The 20,781-nt window shown below is 48.2% G+C and overlaps 1 protein-coding gene across 3 annotated transcripts in view; it reads right to left on the reverse strand.

Annotated features, from left to right (window-relative positions):
- Positions 1-18,171, reverse strand: part of STOX1 (storkhead box 1) — a 66,772-nt gene extending 48,601 nt beyond the window's left edge. For 2 of the 3 annotated variants that reach the window (XM_050805208.1, XM_050805206.1), the window contains exon 1: positions 17,769-18,171. In XM_050805208.1, coding sequence (XP_050661165.1) covers positions 17,769-18,078 — 310 coding nt within the window. In that variant the 5' untranslated portion in view covers positions 18,079-18,171. The remainder of the gene's footprint in view (positions 1-17,768) is intronic. The other variant, XM_050805209.1, reaches the window with a different exon arrangement.
- Positions 18,172-20,781: the final 2,610 nt, after the last annotated feature.

Raw genomic sequence — 20,781 nt, forward strand, 5'->3', positions numbered from 1 at the left:
TGAGGCAGGAGAATCGCTTGAACCCAGGCGGCAGAGGTTGCAGTGAGCTGAGATCACACCACTGCACTCCAGCCTTGGTGACAGAGTGAGACTCTGTCTCAAATAATAATAATAAAAACCTCAATCTCATAACTTGTACCACATACAAAAATTAACATGAAATGCATCATAGATTTAAATGTTAAATCTCAAAGTAGAGGTGGGTGCAGTGGCTCACGCCTGTAATCCCAGCACTCTGGGAGGTGGAGGTGGGAGGATCACTTGAGCCCAGGAGTTCGAGACCAGCCTGGGCAATGTGGCGAAATCCCATCTCTACTAAAAATACAAAAATTGCGGCTGGGTGCGGTGGGTCACACCTATAATTCCAGCACTTTGGAAGGCCAGGCAGGTGGATCACCTGAGGTTAAGAGTTCAAGACCAGCCTGGCCAAGATGGTGAAGCCCCGTCTCTACTAAAAATACAAAAATTAGCCGGACGTGGTGGCATGTGCCTGTAATCCCAGATACTCAGGAGGCTGAGACAGGAGAATTGCTTGAACCCGGGAGGTGGAGACTGCATTGAGCCAAGATCTCCCTATTGCACTCCAGCCTGGGCAATAAGAGCCAAACTCCGTCTCAAAAAAGATAAAAATAAAAATACAAAAATTAGCTAGGCGTTGCCGGGTGCAGTGGCTCAAACCTGTAATCCCAGCACTTTGGGAGGCCGGGACAGGCAGATCACGAGGTCAGGAGATTGAGACCATCCGGCCTAACACAGTGAAACTCTGTCTCTACTAAAAATACAAAAAAATTGGCCAGGCATGGTGGCAGGCGCCTGTAGTCCTAGTTACTCAGGAGGCTGAGGCAGGAGAATGGCGTGAACCCAGGAGATGGCGGTTGCAGTGAGCCGAGATCGTACCACTGCACTCCAGCCTGGGCAACAGAGCAAGATTCCATCTCAAAAAAAAAAAAAAAAAATAGCCAGGTGTTGTGGTGCACACCTGTAGTCCCAGCTACTTGGGGGTGCTGAGGCAGGAGGATCACCTGAGCCTTGGGAGGTTAAGACTGCAGTGAGCTGTGATCGCACCACTGCACTTCAGCTCGAGTGATAGAGCGAGACTCCATTTTGAAGAAAAAAAAAATTAAAACATTTATTCTTCAAAAGACACTGGTGAGAAATTAAAAAGACAAGCTGGCCAGGCACTGTGGCTCACACCTATAATTCCAGCACTCTGGGAGGCCGAGGAGGGTGGATCAATTAAGGTCAGGAGTTCAAGACCAGCCTGGTCAACATGTCAAAACCCTGTCTCTACGAAAAATACAAAAATTAGCTGGGCATGGTGGTGTGTACCTGTAGTCTCAGCTACTTGGGAGGCTGAGGCAGGAGAATCGATTGAGAGCGAGATCGCACCGCTGCACTCCAGCCTGGGTGACAGAGTGAGACCCTGTCTCAAAAATAAATAAATAAATAAATATTAAAAAATAAAAAGACAAGCCATAGTCTTGGAAAAAACATTTGCAAAACACATATCTGACAAAGGACTTGTATCTAAAATATATAAAGAATTCCTACAATTTAATAAGAAAAAAAACTTTTTTCATGGGCAAAACATTTTGACAGACACTTATTAAAGAAGGTACAGGCCAGGCATGGTGGCTCATGCCTATAAACCCAGCGCTTTGGGAGGCCGAGGCCAGTGGATCACCTGAGGTCAGGAGTTCAAGACCAACTTGGCCAACATGGTGAAATCCTCTCTCTCCTAAAAATACAAAAATTTGCTGGGCGTAGTGGCAGGCACCTGTAATCCCAACTACTCAGGAGGCTGAGGCAGGAGGATCACTTGAACCCAGGAGGCAGAGGTTGCAGTGAGCTAAGATCACGCCATTGTACTCCAGCCTGGGCGACAAGGGTGACACTCTATCTCAAAAAAAAAAAAAAAAAAAAAAGATCCAGACATAGCAAATAAGCACACATGAAAAGATGCTCAACTTACTAGTCATTAGGGAAATACAAATTAAAGTCACAGTGAACTACCACTATCCAACTATTAGTCCAGTCAAAAATAATAAAACAGGCCCAGCACAGTGGCTCACATCTGTAATCCCAGCACTTTGGGAGGCTGAGTTGGCTGGATAATCTGAGGTCAGGAGTTCAAGACCAGCTTGGCCAACATGGTGAAACTCTGTCTCTACTAAAAATACAAAAAATTAGCCGGGCGTGATGATGGGTGCCCTGTAATCCCAACTACTTTGGAGGCTGAGGTAGGAAAATCGCTTGAACCTGGGAGGCAGAGGTTGTAATGAGCAGAGGTCACTCCATTGCACTCCAGCCTGGGCAACAAGAGAGAAATTCCATCTCAAAAAAATATATAATAATAATAATAATAACATACTGATATCAAATGCTGAACTGGAAATCTCATACACTGATGGCACGATTGCAAAGTGGTACAATCATTTTGAAAAGCAGCCCTCCAATTCACACCTGGTTATTCACCCAAGAGAAATGAAAACATGTCCACAGACCTGTTAATGAATGTTATTATTGTTCTATTCATAATCACCAAAATCTCAGCCAGGTACAGTGGCTCACAGCTATAATCCCGGCACTTTGGGAGGCCAAGACAGGAGGATTGCCTGAGACCAGGAGTTCGGGACCAGCCTGGGGAACACAGTGAGACCCCATCACTACAAAAAAAAAAATAACTGGTATGGTGGCCCAGGCCTACAGTCCCAGCTATTCAGGAGGCTGAGGTGGGAGGATGGCTTGAGTCCGGGAGTTGCAGTGAGCTGTGACTGCACCACTGCACTCCAGCATGGGTGACAGAGTGAGACTCTGTTTCAAAAACATTAAAATATAAAAATATAATTTATAAGTAATTACCATTATGTAATACCAGTCAGCCATGTGTTGCCATACCCTACACCTCCCTTCCATCAAATGAATACAGTCACAGCTGATGGCTTTAGACTCGGGGAGTCAAAGGCTCATTTGGTTTAGAAAGAATTTCACAAGGGACCTCTTAATCCTTAATGAACTGCTAAAGAAATGGCATAGAGCCGGCCGGGCACAGTGGCTCACATCTGTAATCCCAGCACTTTGGGAGGCCAAGGCAGGTGGATCACGAGGTCAGGAGTTTAAGACCAGCCTGGCCAAGATGGTGAAACCCCATCTCTATTAAAAATACAAAAAATTAGCCAGGCGTGGTGATAGGCACCTGTAATCCCAGCTACTCGGGAGGCTGAGGCAGAGAATTGCTTGAACCTGGGAGGCAGAGGCTGCAGTGAGCAGAGATCGTGCCACTGGACTCCAGCCTGGGTGACAGCAAGACTCCACCTCAAAAAAAAAAAAAAAAAAAAAAAAAAAAAAGTAAAAGAAATGGTACAGAGCCATGGAGAGGCACCTCGCATCAACAAGAAAAATGATCACTTTGCATACCTTTTCCTCAAAAGATAAATTAAAAGAAAAAACAGTCAATTATCATGGAATAAGCTTAATATTGCAAAGGATCTTGACAAGCAGTTTCTGTCTCTTCATCTATTAAAAGCTAGCTGTTCTAGAGATTTCTTTACATTGTAAAAGCTTAACGTGACTTTCTACTAGAATAGAATGTAGCTAAACCTCCAGGGTGGCCTCTGAAAGCCCTCTGATCTATGAAACCTATGAACTTATGGGATGTCCAAACTCTGCCCCTTCCTGAAACCTCCACTGTGGGGTCAAAGGTTGGGGGAATAACATCTTCAAATAGGGCATTTCTGCATCCCAATGCCACAACTTTGGAGCAAGGCAAGCATGGTGGCTGCCATTTATAAGGGGAGGACTGTTCTGCCTCAGGTCACATGGTTAATACTCTTCAGATGGCCCAGACTTCATGTCTAGTGTTCTTTCCATGATACTCCAACACACACACCTCCCTGGGTGCGGGATGTGGGTTTTTTTTTTTTTTTTTTTTTTTTTTTTTTTTTTTTTTTTGAGACGGAGTCTTGCTCTGTCGCCCAGCCCAGGCTGGAGTGCAGTGGCGCGATCTCGGCTCACTGCAAGCTCCGCTTCCCGGGTTCACGCCATTCTCCTGCCTCAGCCTCCCGAGTAGCTGGGACTACAGGCGCCCACAACCGCGCCCGGCTAATTTTTTGTATTTTTAGTAGAGACGGGGTTTCACCGTGGTCTCGATCTCCTGACCTTGTGATCCGCCCGCCTCGGCCTCCCAAAGTGCTGGGATTACAGGCGTGAGCCACCGCGCCCGGCCTGGGTATTTTTTTTTTTTTTGAGACGGAGTCTCGCTCTGTCACCCAAGCTGGAGTGCAGTGGCCGGATCTCAGCTCACTGCAAGCTCCGCCTCCCAGGTTTACGCCATTCTCCTGCCTCAGCCTCCTGAGTAGCTGGGACTACAGGCGCCCGTACCACACCCGGCTAGTTTTTTGTATTTTTTAGTAGAGACGGGGTTTCACCGTGTTAGCCAGGATGGTCTCGATCTCCTGACCTCGTGATCCGCCCGTCTCGGCCTCCCAAAGTGCTGGGATTACAGGCTTGAGCCACCGTGCCCAGCCAGGATGTAGGTAGTTTTTACTGTGATCTCTGTTCACTCCACAACGGGGCTCTGAGACATGGCTCTCTGCAAGGTGGGCCCTGGGCTCATGGGACAAGATGATCAGCTCCTTCCACAAGAAGATACTCTGAAGGGACCCAGAGCTTCCCAAGAATGCCTCCAACATCTACCCACAAGGAGCTAGGCAAAAATGGGCTTTGCTGGTAGAAGGAGACTGGAGCATTCAGATTATTCTCCTGCCTCTTGGATGGAGACCATCAGCATACCCAAAGCCTTTGCACTCATGAAACCTGTTTAAATGTGGTTTCCAAACACACTCAACTAGGAAACTCTCTGTCATGTAATCCCTACTTACAACCTACAGAACTAGTGTTTCTGCACCCTAGAACAATGCTATTAACTTCCTTGCGCTTATATGTTGATTTTTTAATGACTTAAGAAAACTTGTTTCCAAGAAAAAATAATACATGTAATATGCTAACATTTATGTAAAAATGGAGGCAGATATGTCCATCCATATTATTTGTAGATTTATAAACTAGCTATGGAAGGATTAGAAAACTGGTCACTGCAGCCATTTCCAGAGAAAGGCAATCAGTGGCTGGGATAGGGAAACGAGAGACTTTTTCCTGTATACCCTTTCATACTATGTGAATGTGTTACAGAAGCAACCCATCAAGTGAAACTCAAATTAAAATAAAAGGTACTAAAAGTAATACATATGTAAAAATCAAAAACAGGTCAGACGCAGTGGCTTATGCCTGTAAGCCCAGCACTTTGGGAGACCGAGGCAGGCAGATCATGAGGTCAGGAGTTCAAGACCAGCCTGACCAACATGGTGAAACCCAGTCTCTACTAAAAATACAAAAATGAGCTGGGCTTGGTGGCAGGCACCTGTAGTCCCAGCTACTCAGGAGGCTGAGGCAGAAGAATCGCTTGAACTCTGGTGGCAGAGGTTGCAGTGAGCCAGGATCCCACCACTGCACTCCAGCCTGGGCAACAGAGCGAGACTTTCTCAAAAAAAAAAAGAAAAAATAAAAAACATTTACAAGTGCATGTGTGCACGTACACACACACCCCACAGCCATATTCCACACCAGAGATAAAACAACGACTGTTGGAAGGGCAAGACGGCTCATGCCTATAATCCCAGCACTCTGGGAGGCCGAGGCAGCAGATTACCAGAACTCAGGAGTTCAAGACAAGCCTGGGCAACATGGTGAAACCCTGTCTCTACCGGAAATACAAAAAATTAGCCAGGCATGGTGGCTCATGCCTGTAATCCCAGCTACTTGGGAGGCTGAAGCATGAGAACTGCTTGAAGCAGGAAGGCAGAGGTTGTAGTGAGCCAAGATCACACCAGTGCACTCCAGCCTGTGTGATAGAATGAGACTCTGTCTCCAAAAAGAAACAAAAATAAATAAATAAATGAATAAATAAATAAAACAAAATAACCACTGTTAATATTTGGTGCTTGGGCGGGGGCAGTGGCTCATGCCTGTAATCCCAGCACTTGAGCCCAGCCTGGGCAACGTGGTAAAACCTCATCTCTACCAAAAAAACACCCACAAAAATTAGCCAGGCTCATAACCCAGTCTCAAAATAAATAAATAGATAAAAATTTAAAAATAAAGTAAAATAAAATAAATAGTTGGTGTTTGTACTTAGTCCCACTTCTCTATTTTTGCTTTTGTTGCCTGTGCTTTTGGTGTCATATCCAAAAAATCATTGTCAAGATCTATGTCATTAAGCTTTTCCCCATGTTCTCTTCTAAGAGTCTTCGTGTCCGGTCTTACATTTAACTCATTTTCAGTTGGTTGTTGTGGACGGTGTAAGAAAAGGGTACAATTTCATTCCTTTGCATGTGGAGATTGTTTACCCAGGACCATTTGTCCCCATTGTGTGTTCTCGGCACCCTCAGGGAAGATCAGTTGACTATATATGTGTGGGTTTATTTCTGGGCTCTCTATTCTGTTCCATTGCTGTATATATCTGTGTTTATGCTGGTACCACATGTTTTAATTACTTTATCTTTGTAATACATTTTGGTTTTTGTTTTGTTTGTGTGTGTATGGTTTTTTTGCTTTGTTTTGAGATGGAGTCTCACTCTGTGTAGTGGCACAATCTCGGCTCACTGTAACCTCTGCTTCCTGGGTTCAAGTGAATCTCCTGCCTCAGCCTCCAAAGTAGCTGGATTACAGGCTCCCACTACCACGCCTGGCTAATTTTTGTATTTTTAGTAGAGATGAGGTTTTGCCATGTTGGCCAGGCTGGTCTCAAACTCCTGACCTCAGGTAATCCACCTGCCTTGGCCTCCCAAAGTGCTAGGATTATAGGCATGAGCCACCACGCCCGGCCTGTAATGTATTTTGAAATCAGGAAGTGTGATGCTTCAGGCTTTATTTTTTGTTGTTCTTTTTTTCAGGCAGCCCCCAAGCCAGAGAGACTCCCAGCTGTGTTTTTCTTTCTCAAAGCCATTTTTGGCAGAGGCCAAAGTGGGAGGATTGCTTGAGCCCAGGAGTTCAAGACCAGCTTTGGTAAAAGAGCGAGACCCTGTCTCTACAAAAAAATTAAAAATGAGCCGGGTGTGGTGGCACGTACCTCTGGTCCCAGCTACTCATGAGGCTGAGGTGGGAGGATCGCTTGAGCCCAGGAGATCAAGGCTGCAGTGAGCTGTCACTGCACTGTTGTACTCCAGCCTAGCTGACAGAACAAGACCCTGTCTCAAATAATAATAATTGTTCTGGCTATTTTGGATCCTTTGAGAGTCCATATAAATTTTAGAATTATTTTTCCTATTTGTGTAAAAAAGCTGTTGGGATTTTGATAGGGATTGCATTGAATCTGTAGCTCACTTTCGGTATTATGAACATTTAAAAAATACTAAGTCTCCCAATCCATGGATATGGGATGAAATTACTTCAACACAATAAAGGTCATATGTGAAAAGCCCACAGCTAACATCATACTCAACAGTGAAAAACTGAAGGCTTTTCCTCTAAGACTGGGAAGAAGACACAGATGCCCACTCTTGCCACCTTTTTTTTTTGTTTGTTTTTTGAGATGGAGTCTTGCTCTGTTGCCCAGGCTGGAGTGCAGTGGCGCGATTTCAGCTCACTGCAACCTCCGCCTCCCAGGTTCACGTCATTCTCCTGCCTCAGCCTCCCAAGTAGCTGGGACTACCGGTGCCCGCCACCACGCCTGGCTAATTTTTTGTATTTTTAGTAGAGACGGGGTTTCACTGTGTTAGCCAGGATGGTCTCAATCTCCTGACCTCGTGATCCGGCCGCCCTGGCCTCCCAAAGTACTGGGATTACAGGCGTGAGCCACTGCACCCAACTCTTGCCACTTCTTTTCAACATATTACTGGAAGTCCTACCCAGAGGAATTAGGCAAGACAAACAAATATAGGACATCCAGATCAGAAAAGAAGTAAAATCATCTCTGTTTGCAGATGACATGATCTTACATAGGAAACCCTAAAGACGCCACACACAAAAATTCTTAGAACTAATCAGTTCTGTAAAGTTACAGAACACACACTGAACATAAAATCTGTTGCATTTCTATACATTAACAATAAACTATCCAAAAAGGAAATTAAGAAAACAGTCCTAGCTCACGCCTATAACTGCATCACTTTGGGAGGCCAAGGCGGGAGGATCGCTTGAGCCCAGGAGTTCAACACTAGCCTAGGCAACATGATGAAACACCATCTCTACTAAAAATACAAAAATTAGCTGGGTGCGGTAGCACCTGCCTGTAGTCTCAGCTACTGGAGAGGCTGAGATGGGAGGATCACTTAAGCCTGGGAGGTCGAGGCTGCAGGGAGCCATGATCACACCACGGCACTCCAGCCTGGGCGACAGAGCCAGACCCTATCTCAAAAAAGGAAAAAAGAAAAAAAAAAAAAAAAAAGAAAGAAACAAAATGAAAACAATCCCATTGACAACATCACCAAAGGGAATAAAATACTTAGGAATAAACTTAACTAAGGAGGTGAAAGACAGGCATACTGAAAACTATAAACACTAATGAAAGAAATTAAAGAAGGCACACATAGATGTAAAGACATGCTGGTGTTTGTACTGTGCACTTTTCAAAGTGTTTGCATAGATGGTATCTTATTGGAGTCCGATGCCAAATCTGTGCAGTAAAAAGAACAGGCAGAATACTTGCCAACACATGAGGCAACCAAGGCCTCAAGAGTATTGGATGAGAAGCTGGTCACTTAGCTGCTTCTCATAGGATCTAGGGGTTAGATCCTAGGTGTCCTGAATGGCTCTTGAGGTCTTTCTCAGATGTCAGATCTGCCACTGAACAAGCACCACTGGCACTCTGGTAGGCCCATGGGGGTATACACCACCCTTCCAAGGCGCCACCATTCCAGACAACCATTGATGAAAGATAATGCATACTTCAGGCTGGGAAGTATCTACCATATATATCATGTAAACAGGATTATAATCACATACATGCACTTTATTACATAATACTCTTCAGTGGCCTCAGGCTCAGACGCATGAGTAGAGTACTCAGGGCCCATTCCACATCAGCCCCTCTGCAGGCCCTTTGTGCCAACGCCCACCTCCCATTCCATGCTCCAGCTGCACCCAGAAGCTTGTGGTTCCCCATGTGGGTTATACAACTGGGACACATGCCCCCCACTCTCAACTTAAAATGTGCTTCTCACTATGCTAACATCTACTTATTCTGCGTATCTTAGTTTAGGCATCACTTCCTCCAGGAAGTCTTCCTTGGATACACAAACACATATGCATGGGATTCTTGATCAGCTATCCTTTTATTGCTCCCTATAACTCTGTATCACTTATTCATCCATCTGGTCCCTAGACTATGAGCTCCTTGAGGTCAGGGCATGAGTCCTTTGCCCCTCTGTATGGACCAACTGGTCAGGCTGGGCACCGGGTAAATACTCAATGCATACCTAACAAATGACTGCGAGCGCAAGGGAAGCCCAGCATGGTGCAGTGCTTCAACAACTGTGTAGCTTCAGATGCTTGGTGAAGGGGGAATGACATTAGAGAATCAAGATGTCTGGGCAGTACTAAGAGGAAGGTATATCTCCCCGTTTGTGGAAAATATCTTAAGCACCTTCAGTGTGAGCTTCTGTCTGTTCTTCCTGGGGCCTCCTGACACAGATGACTGGGAGGCTGACCTAGGTGAGGCCAGGGCCAAGCTAGGTGGGAAGGCTTAGCCAGTCAACAGAGTCAAAGTGAGCAGGAAGCCGTTCACATCTAAAGAACTAGAGGCCCAGAGACATGAGAGGATAGGCTGGGGGGCTCCCAGCAACTTAGCAGCAGGGTTGGTTGCAAACTCAGGCATCAGAATTCCAGTACAGGCTCCTTCTCCAGCACCAGGCACCCCTTGGGACCTGGCTGAGGCACAGGACAACACACGGCTGTGGACGTGACCAGCACTAAGCAGGCAGGACAGGACAGAAGGGTAGGACAGAAGGACAAACAGAGGTCTTGAACATAAGTATATGCCAGGCAAGCAATGATTAGCACAGGCCTTAACAGAGACAGGTTTGTCTAGTGAACCAGAATCCAGAGACCCATTCTCTTCTCCCTCCATGCTGGAAACTGCCTTGTGTTTGTTGTTTTCCTGATGCTGACTCTGAACCAGGCACAGGCTGAAGGCTCTCAGGTACTTATCTTCAGAACAACCTGCAAAGGGCCTATTGTGTCCTCATTTGTACCCATGTAGACAATGGAGCTGAGAGGGGTTAAGTAACTAGCTCAAGGACATACAGCTCATAAATGGTAGTGCAAAAAATTGAACTCAAGGGTGGGGCACGGTGGCTCATGCCTGTAATCCCAGCACTTTGGGAGGCTGAGGTGGGCGGATCACAAGGTCAGGAGATTGAGACCATCCTGGCTAATGCAGTGAAACCCCGTCTCTACTAAAAATACAAAAAATTAGCCTGGCGTGGTGGCATGCGCCTGTAATCCCAGCTACTCAGGGGGCTGAGGCAGGAGAATCGCTTGAACCCAGAAGGTGGAGGTTTCAGTGAGCCAAGATCGTACCACTGTACTCTAGCCTGGGTGACAGAGCAAGACTCCACGCAAAGAAAAAATAAATTGAACTCAAATTTTCTTCACTAACCACAGTGGTTCTGGGTCATCTGGAAACTTTAAGCTACAGTTTTCAGTGACTCCTCAAGTCTCAGTTTTGCTGCCTGTAACTGAAAATAATTTTGCACTGGTGCTTTTCAGTAGGAATGCGCGTAAGGGGAAGGATATTAAAAAGGCCCAATGCATGATAGAATGAGAAGGTAGGTGACTTATGTGTTAAAAAACAGGCCAGGCACGGTGACTCATGCCTGCAATCCCAGCACTTTAGGAAGCAGAGGCAGGACCGTTCACACCTAGAGAACTAGAGGCCCAGAGAAGTGAGAGCCCAAGAGTTCAAGACCAGCCTGGGCAACACAGGGATACTCCATCTCTACAAAAAATAAAAATAAATTAGCCAAATGTGGTGGTGGGTGCCTGTAGTCCCAGCTGCTCAGGAGACTGACACAGGAGGATCACTTTAGCCCAGGAGTTCAAGGCTGCAGTGAGCTATGATTGCACCACTGCACTCTAGCCTGCATGACAGAATGAAACCCTGTATCTAAAAAATAATAATAAAGCCAGCCGGGCATGGTGGCTCATCCCTGTAATCACAGCACTTTGGGAGGCCGAGGCGGGCAGATCACTTGAGGTCAGGAGTTCGAGACCAGCCTGGCCAACATGGTGAAACCCTGTCTCTACTAAAAATACAAAAATTACCCAGGCATGGCAGCGGGTGCCTGTAATCCAAGCTACTCAGGAGGCTGAGGCAGGAGAATTGCTTAAACCCAGGAGGTGGAGGCTACAGTGAGCTGAGATCGTGCCATTGCACTCCAGCCTGAACAACAGAGCAAGACTCTGTCTCAAAATAAATAAATAAATAAATAAATAAATAAATAATAAAGCCTGGCCGGGTACGGTGGCTCACGCCTACAAGCCCAGCACTTTGGGAGGCCAAGGCAGATGGATCACTTGAGGTTGTGAATTTGAGACCAGCCTGGCCAACATGGAGTAACCCCATCTCTACTAAAAATACAAAATTAGCCGGGTGTAGTGGCAGACACCTGTAATCACAGCTACTCGGGAGGCTAAGGCATGAGAATCACTTGAACCCTGGAGGCAGAGGTTGTAGTGAGCTGAGAGTGCACCACTGCACTCCAGCCTGGGTGACAGAGCGAGACTCTGTCTCAAAAAAAAAAAAGAAAAAAAGGAAAAAAAAATTCAGAATAGTGGTTATTTCTGAGGATTGAGGCACAGCTGACTGGGAAAGGAACTTTCTGGGGTAATGATAATGTGCTAATCCTGCTAGGAATGTGGGTTACACACATGTATGCATTTGAAATTTTTATCAAATAGTAAACTTAAGATGTGTGCATTTCCCTAAATATAAACTTCACCTACAAAATTCCATTAGGTATGAAGTGCTACAAGATGCCCTACTGTCATTCAAGGTAGGACTTCAAAAATAAGACAGAATAGGAATCAGACCACTCCCTTGCCTCACCATTTATAATACACTCCCCCACACCATTCCCTAAGTCACAGAACAAATAAGAACAGTGGTCCAGAGACTTGCCCAATTCTTGCAGCATCAGGCACTGAGTACCCTAGCACTGTTCTTCCTCTCCCAAACCAGATCCCAGGATAGATTCTGAAACCAGTCAACATCTAGCATTAGTGCAGATACTACACTCTACACTCCTAGAGTACTTGCAATTTTGCCTTAATATCTCTCTGTGATTGGAAGGCCATGCTCAGAGGGGTTTGGGGGATCAGGTAGGAGGAGCATGAGGAGAGGTGGAAGATCCTCCCATCACTTCCCTTTGGCCAACCCGACGTGCCTGATCTTCAGCACCTCCCAAAGAACAAAGAACTCCTGCCTAACTAAAGGCAGAACCTGTAGTACCCAGAGGAGTCACTGTGGGATAGAGAAGATTGTGTGAACCAGCTTGGTTCCCACATGGCCTCCCACTCAGCTATCCCCTCTTGAACTGGATGTGGAAAAAGAGCCTGACTCTATTTCCCTCTAGCAGAGGCAAGTCTGAATGAAAGATGCATTAAAACACAGAAGTGGGCCGGTCATCCCAGCACTTTGGGAGGCCAAGGTGGATGAATCACCTGAGGTCAGGAGTTCCAGACCAGTCTGACCGACATGGAGAAACCCCATCTCTACTAAAATTACAAAAAAACTTAGCTGGGCATGGTGGCACGCGCCTGTAGTCCCGGCTACTCAGAAGGCTGACACAGGAGAATCCCTTGAATTCAGGATTTGGAGGCAGAGGTTGCAGTGAGCTAGGATCACACCACTGCACTCCAGCCTGGGCGACAGACTGAGACTCCGTCTCAAAAAACAAAAACAAAAAACAAAAAACACAGAAGCGGCTGGGCGAGGTGGCTCATGCCTGTAATCCCAGCACTTTGAGAGGCAGAGGAAGGAGGATTGCTTGAGCCCAGGAGTCTGAGACTAACCTGGATAACATAGTGAGCAAGACCTGCCTCTACTGAAAAAAAATTTTTTTTTAATTAGCTAGGCATGGTGGCGCGCATATGTGTTCCCAGCCACATAAGAGGCTGAGGTAGGACGATCATTTGCACTCAGGAGGTTGAAGCTGCAGTGACCCATGACTGTACCACTACACTCCAGCCTGAGTCAGAGAGCAAGACTCTGTCTCAAAACAAAACAAAACACACAGAAACACCTAGAACAGTACCTGGCTCATGAATGAATTCATGAAGCAAGTATTTAAAAAGAGCCACCAGCACTTGGTGCTTTTTTTTTTTTTTTAAAGACAGTCTCATTCTGTTGCCCAGGCTGGAATGCAGTGGCACAATCTCCACTCACTGCAACCTCTGCCTCCCGCGCTCTCCTGCCTTAGCCTCCCAAGTAGCTGGGATTACAGGCACGTGCCACCATGCCAGGCTAGTTTTTCTATTTTTAATAGAGACGGGGTTTCACCACATTGGCCAGGCTGGTCTCAAACTCCTGACCTCAAGTGATCCCCCTGCCTCAGCCACCTAAAGTGCTGGGATTACAGGCAAGAGCCACCAGGCATGGCCTGGGGCATTTTTATTCAGTGAGAAAAGATGAAAGGCCCTGCTGGGGGTGACAGGGTAGAGACACCCCAGCTATAAATTTCAGGAGAAGGGAACAAACTTGTTTGGCCAAGTGGCCACCAACCGTTAATCTTTCCTGTCCCACTAGGTGCATTCTCAGAGTAGCAACAGATTCTTCCAAACAAATACAGGTGTCCCACCTCCCTGTAGTACCTCCTTCCCCAGTGGCTCAGCTGGTTAGGCAGCAGTCTCCCTCCAGCTTCCAGAACTCACTCCTTCATTTGTTAATGCCACTGGCTAATGAAAAACAGAAAACAAAACATTTGAGCCAGGTGGCTCACACTGGTAATCCCAGCACTTTGAAAGGAAGGCCGAGGGGGGAGGATCCCTCGGACCCAGCAGTTAGAGACCAGCCTGGGAATCAGAGCAAGGCCTCGTCTCCACTTAAAAAACAAAAGAAAAGAAAAGAAAAATACAACATTTGAGGACTGGAGTACAAAAGCAGAGTTAGCCCCTTATTAATCAAGCTAAAGATCCAATGTCTCTCTTTTTATAGAAATAATCTCTGTCTGGGAACTATTTTTCTTACCAGAGGAAAGGTAAGGCAGAGAGAATGAAGATGGAGAGAAAAGGCACAAAACCTGGAGAAAACATAAACCTCTGCATGACTTAAGTTCAGGTCTGCACCTGGGGCTCCAGTCACTCCAGTGTGCTTGGCTAGGGTGCTCCCTCCTCGTACCTTATAGGTCCCAGGTCCATAAGTTCAGAAGGACCCAAGGCAGTACAGCTGGACTTATAAAGCTGAACGCCATCCCTCTCTCCCTGCATTTTCTGCCTGAGCTAGCCAGCAATATGTCCTATACCCTAATGCTTTTACGCAGCAGTAAACTAGCCTTTAAAAAAACATCTAACCAGGCACGGTGGCTCATGCCTGTAATCTCAGCACTTTGGGAGGCCGCTGCGGGCAGATCACCTGAGTCAGGAGTTCAAGACTAGCATGGCCAACATGGTGAAACTCCATCTCTACTAAAAATACAAAAATTAGCCGGGCGTGGTGGCGGGCACCTGTAATCCCAGCTACCAGGAGGCTGAGGCAGGCGAATCGCATGAACCCAGGAGGTGAAGGTTGCGGTGAGCCAAGATCGCGCCATTGCACTCCAGCTGGGGCAACAAGGGTGAAACACCGTCTCAAAAATAAACAAACAAACAAACAATCTAAAGCAAAGAGATCAGATTGACTCTGTGTCCTTTTCTAGCATTTTGCTCTTTCCCACAAAATAACAGTGAGAATGGAGCAACAACCTGCAACAGTCCACAGTAGCTCTTTCCCCACCCTCCTGGAAGCCAGCGCTGCAAGAGCAAGAGAGCAAGCCGACCCAAACTTTCATTTCCTTTTGGGGAAAGCAGCTTCTCCTGCCTTCGCCACCCTCCAGGACTCTATAGCCCAAGAGCTGCCCCTTCTCCTCCCTAGATATGCACCTAGGGACCCCAAGTTAGACCAGAAATTGGCAATTAGCAACACTATTCAAAGCAAAAGCATCCCCTTTGTCCCCCAGGTGTACCCATCACTCAGCATCAAATAAGATCTTTCTCCGTTTTGCTCCTCAAACTGTCCTAATGGGTGGCTTTGTCCAAATCCCAGCTAAATATTCAAATTTTTATCAGGACTTGTTAACAACTTCAAAATCTGTCCTTGCCATGGTTAGGGCTTAAACAAAGAAATAAAAATATTATAAAGAACAAAAATCGCCAGACACGGTGGCTCACGTCTGTAATCCCAGCACTTTGGGAGGTTGAGGTGGGCAGATCACTTGAGGTCAGCAGTTTGAGACCAGCCTGGCCAACATGGTGAAATCCCATCTCTACTAAAAATACAAAAATTAGCCAGGTATGGTGGCAGGCACCTAAAGTCCCAGCTACTCCAGAGGCTGAGGCAGGAGAAGCACTTGAACCCAGGAGGTGGAGGTTGCAGTGAGCCAAGATTGTACCACTGCACTCCAGTCTCAGCAACAGAGAGACTCTGTCAAAAAAAAAAAAAAAAAATTAAATTTAAAAAACTCAAAATCATTCCTGCCAGGAGACTCAAGTCAAGGGTGATGACCCAGGGGAAGTCCACTGTGTTGCACACCCCATAGAATACAGTGTCCACTGCATCCTAAGTTGTGCTATGAGGCAGCATTACCTACTGGGCAGAAGAGAATGGGAGCAATAGGTGACGTGTGCTGCATATTTCAGATGGCAGTAAACATAACCAACACAGACACCAGCATTTAACACTGCTCACTGGGGCATTAGCGGCGGCCCGTGACTTAGCACAAACCCACTCTTATTTCACCCCCAGGTCTAGACCCCCCGCCCTGCATCCCACTCCCTCTCTGCAATATGCTCTATGCTCACCCTTTGAAAAGGGGGACCTGAGAATGTAACCACTAATTCAAACCAGAAAAACTGAGGATGCAGAACTGAAAAGAGTTTTTCATCGAGCCTGTCTGAAAGACCTCTTCGCTCGTATTTTGGCTTGGCTACTTGGTTCACTGTTCTCAGAGCCAGAAACCTATTTTCTTCACTCCACTCCTGCAAGTAAAAGGAGAGGAAATGTGTATATGTGGTTTTGCAGTGAGCTCTTAAGAAAAACGGGGGTGGGGAGGAGAGGGAACAGACAGCATGGAGTGAGAAGTGAAGGTTTAAAGCACTGGCTGCTGGGATGTGGTAATACCATCTCTGAATGGATGATACACAGTTATAGGTCAGTCAGGTGCTTGCTTCTTACTGCCATGTTTCTTCTTTCTTCCTCTTCCTCCTCCTCCTCCTTCCTCTTCCTCCTTTTCCTCTTCTTCTTCCTCCTCTTCCTCTTCTTCCTCTTCTTCTTTTTTCTTTTTGAGATGGGGTTTCACTCTTGTCACCCAGGCTGGAGTGCAACGGCACTATCTCGGCTCGCTGCAACCTCCACCTCCTGCATTCAAGCGATTCTCCTGCCTCAGCCTCCCAAGTAGCTGGGATTACAGGCGCCTGCCACCACGCCCCGGCTAATTTTTGTATTTTTAGTAGAAGCGGGGTTTCATCATGTTAGCCAGACTGGTCTTGAACTCCTGAGGGGTTTCAGAATGTTAGCCAGGCTGGTCTCTAACTCCTGACCGCAGGTGATCCACTCGCCTCAGCCTCTCAAAGTGCTGGGATTACACAGTGCCACCGCGCCTGGCCAAACAAATGTTTTTTATTTGCGGCTCCTTCTCCTCGGATGGAAGATGATTTATGGACTAACACAGAGTGGTTCCTTGGTAAGAATGAAAATTAAGCGCTGAACAACTGGTGACTTGTCAACACACCATCAAATGGCCTTTGCAGCCTCACATAAATGCAGACAAGAACCAGGCTGTTACAGGGAGCTGACACACCTGCCTGGGTTTAGTGCCCAGAGTCAGAGACCGCTCACGGGTGCAGTGGTTTAGTTTCTCGAATGAGAAGCTATTTTATAAAGGCAAAAAGCTGCTGTTGTCTAACAAACAGCTAAGTGTGAAAAGACTGTGAAGGTGGAATCCTGTCTATTCAGCTAAAGGGACGAGACGCTACTTATTTGTTTTCCCCAAGAAGTTAACGAACCCAAAGCTGCTAGGTCCCGACCCAAGACCACCACACCGCAGGACGTGAAAAGCAGAATGCCGTCCGCTGCGGATCTGTAGTTAAATTAATAATAAAGCAGCCAGATTTGGTAAACTCTGGCCATTCTCCTGGGGTACCCTTCCTAACCGCCCCGGTGGAGCCTAGACAGTGGCCGCTGGCCCAAAGCCTCTCTATCCAGAGCATCACTTTTCTAAGCAGAAAGTTCCTTCTGTGCACTCCACGGGCTTTAAGAGTCGAGGAACGGACGCAGCCCGGAGCCAGTCCTAGCAGCGGCCAGGCACACCTTGGGGACTATAGCTGCAGTGTCCAAGCGGGAGGGAACGTCTCCGGGGCGTTTTGGCCCCCCGGACCGGCCGCCCAACCGCAGCCCCCGGGCTCTCAGAGCGGCGCCTAGCCTCTGTGGTAAAAGACCGGGCCGCGCTCGCCCCTGTAGAGAGGAGCTCGGAGCCCACAGCTGGCGCGGGACGCCCCTCCCCTCCGGGTCCCGCACTCACCCACCGCCCTGATGCGGAAGCCGCGCGGCGGCCGTAGCGCTCGGTGCCGCCAGGCATCGCGCAGCACCTGCAGGCAGGCGGGGGGCGCGCGCACCAGCAGCACCCCGCGCCGCAGCCAGCCCTGGAAGGCCAGCCGCGAGGCGGCGCGCGCCAGCCGCGCGTTCCAGAAGCAGCGCGCGTTGGCGCGACGGAAGGCGCGGAACACCGCGCGCCCGCCGGGCTCCTCCGCAGCCCCCGCGGCCTTCTGCGCCTCCAGCCGGCACAGCACCAGCGCCAGCGAGCCCGGCGCCAGCTGCACGGGCCGGGCCATGCTTTCGCGGACGGCCGGGAGCCCACAACCCAGGGCCTCGGGGAGCGCGGCGGCTGGGACGCAGCTCCCTTGGTGGAAGGATCGGCCGACTGCGCGCGGCGCTGGCTGCCGGGGGAACGGAGCTCCAGGGGGCGGGGCCGACTGCGCCTGGCGGGCCGGGGGTGGGGCGGCCGCGCTTTGGCCGGCCGAGAGCTCTGGAGGGGATTCCAGAGCCCAGCATTCGGCTTCGTTCTCCACACCCGAGCGCAAAACGGACCCCTGGGGACGCCCTCGACTTCCAGCCGCCTCGAGGTCCCGAGCTCTCCTTCCCCTAGGGGCGCGCTCTGAGGCTTTTCCAAGTCCTGGGGCTTCCCGCAGCTCCCGGAGAGCCTGACTGCGTCCATCCTCCATGCGAACTGCAGGGCCAGGAGTCCCCAGGGCCGGTAGACTCGCCTTCGACCTGGCTTTGGGGCGGCTCCAAGTTAGCAGCCACGAGGAATCAGCGGGGCCCTGGGAGGTGTGGGGGGTGAGCAGGAAACCTAGATTTGAGTCTCAGTTCTGCGCCTAAGCTAGTTGTTTGTTTCTATTTTTGTTTTTTGAGGCGGGTCTCGCTGTGTTGCCCAGGCTGGAGTGCAGTGGCTATTCACTGAGTTCTGGGCTCAAGCGATCCTCTTGCCTCAGCTTCCCGAGTTGGGACTACAGGCACTCGCCACAGCGCCTGGCCTGCTCCTAACCTGTTCATTCAAGTTATTTCCCTTCTCTGGGCCTCAGAAATGTCCCAGCTACTATTTCACAGGATAACAAACTGAGGACCCTTTCATCCATGACTTTTTTTTTTTTTTTTTTTTGAGGCGGAGTCTCACTCTGTCGCCCAGACTGGAGTGCAGTGGCGCGATCTCGGCTCACTGCAAGCTCTGCCTCCCGGGTTTACGCCATTCTCCCTCCTCAGCCTCCCGAGTAGCTGGGACTACAGGAGCCTGCCACCACGCCAGGCTAATTTTTTGTATTGTTAGTAGAGATGGGGTTTCACCGTGTTAGCCAAGATGGTCTCGATCTCCTGACCCCGTGATCCGCCCACCTCGGCCTCCCAAAGTGCTGGGATTACAGGTGTGAGCCACCGCGCCCGGCCTCATCCGTGACTTTCCGAAGTTCTAAGGAGAACTTCAGTTCTGACGTTCAAAGGGAGAGCTTGTGATGTGTGGCGGCAGAATGTGACCGGTGCTTCAAAGCAGTGAGGGCCAATTCAGACTGAGGACCCAGACTAAGGCCCAGCAGGAGGGCTCCTTGAAAAAAAAACCCATTTGAAAATACAACATGGTAAAAGAAGAGAAAGGGGCCAGGCGCTGTGGCTCACGCCTGTAATCCCAGCACTTTGGGAGGCCGAGGTGGGCGGATCACGAGGTCAGGAGATCGAGACCAGCCTGACCTACAAGGTGAAACTCCGTCTCTACTAAACATACAAAAATTAGCCGGGTGTGGTGGCGGGCTCCTGTAATCCCAGCTACTCAGGAGGCTGAGGCAGGAGAATTGCTTAAACCCGGGAGGCGGAGGTTGCAGTGAGCCGAGATTGTGCCACTGTACTCCAGCCTGGGCGACAGAGCAAGACTCTCTCGAAAAGAAAAAAAAAAAAAAAAAAAAGGAAGAAGAGGAAGGGCATTGTGCTTGGTACAAGAACACAGTACTGTGAGGGAGGAGAGGTGCTTGGCAAAATCTAGGAGTCATTCCAGACTTCCCACTCCCTCAGCTCATCAGTCCTTAATAACAGCTATAAAAATGGAGATAATTTATACCCTGTCCCCAGTAAGCACACAATAAATGATAGATAATAACAATAGCTAACGTTTATTGAACACTGTATTCTGGGGGCATTAATTTTATGACTCTGTGTCTACTTTTTTTTTGAGACTGTATCACCCATGCTGTGCCACCTATACTAGAGTGCAGTGGCGAGGCTCACTGCAGCTTGGTCCTCCGGGTTCGAGTGTCCTCCCACCTCAGCCTCTGGAGTACCTGGGACCACAGGTACATGCCACCTCAGCCGGCTAATATTTGTATTTTTGGTAGAGAGGAGGTTTCACCATATTGCCCAGGCTGGTCTCGAACTCCTGAGTTCAAGCGATCCACACACCTTGGCCTCCTAAAGTGTTGGGATTACAGGCATGAGCCATCATGCCTGCCAACTCTGTGTTTACTATTAATATTATTATCCCTGGTTGTTTTGTTTTGTTCTTACGGATGAGGGAATTGCAGCTAGTTGGATTAAGAAGTGTTTCCCAGTCACACAGGTAGTAAGACATGTACTCAGAAAACTGCCAAGTAAGGCTTCCCTATGACAAATAAGTCTGGCTTCACTTTCAGTGCAAATAATCATGTGAACCTGAGACCACCAGCTAACATCTGAATTCTGATTCTGAGGTGGATGGATGGATGCAGCCCATAGGACAAATGCAGTGAATTCCTACGCCTGTATACTCTCACGAGGGTTAAAGCTTCTCTTCTGGGTTCTATCATGGCTCTCATCTTGCTGGATCAAGGGTGGTCTTCCTGTGTCCCCATGCTGGAGAATTGTGACTTTGGGCTCAATATCTGTAGCATCTAGTACAGCGTCTTTCCCATCATAATAAGATCGGTGGTAATTTCCATTTACTCTCAGTTCACTTTGTGCCTAGACCTGTGGAATTTTACTTATGTGAACTAATTTTATCCAAGAATTAGTCCTCCGAA

Source organism: Macaca thibetana, chromosome 9, assembly GCF_024542745.1.
Source record: "Macaca thibetana thibetana isolate TM-01 chromosome 9, ASM2454274v1, whole genome shotgun sequence".
In the NCBI taxonomy this organism is placed as follows: domain Eukaryota; kingdom Metazoa; phylum Chordata; class Mammalia; order Primates; family Cercopithecidae; genus Macaca; species Macaca thibetana.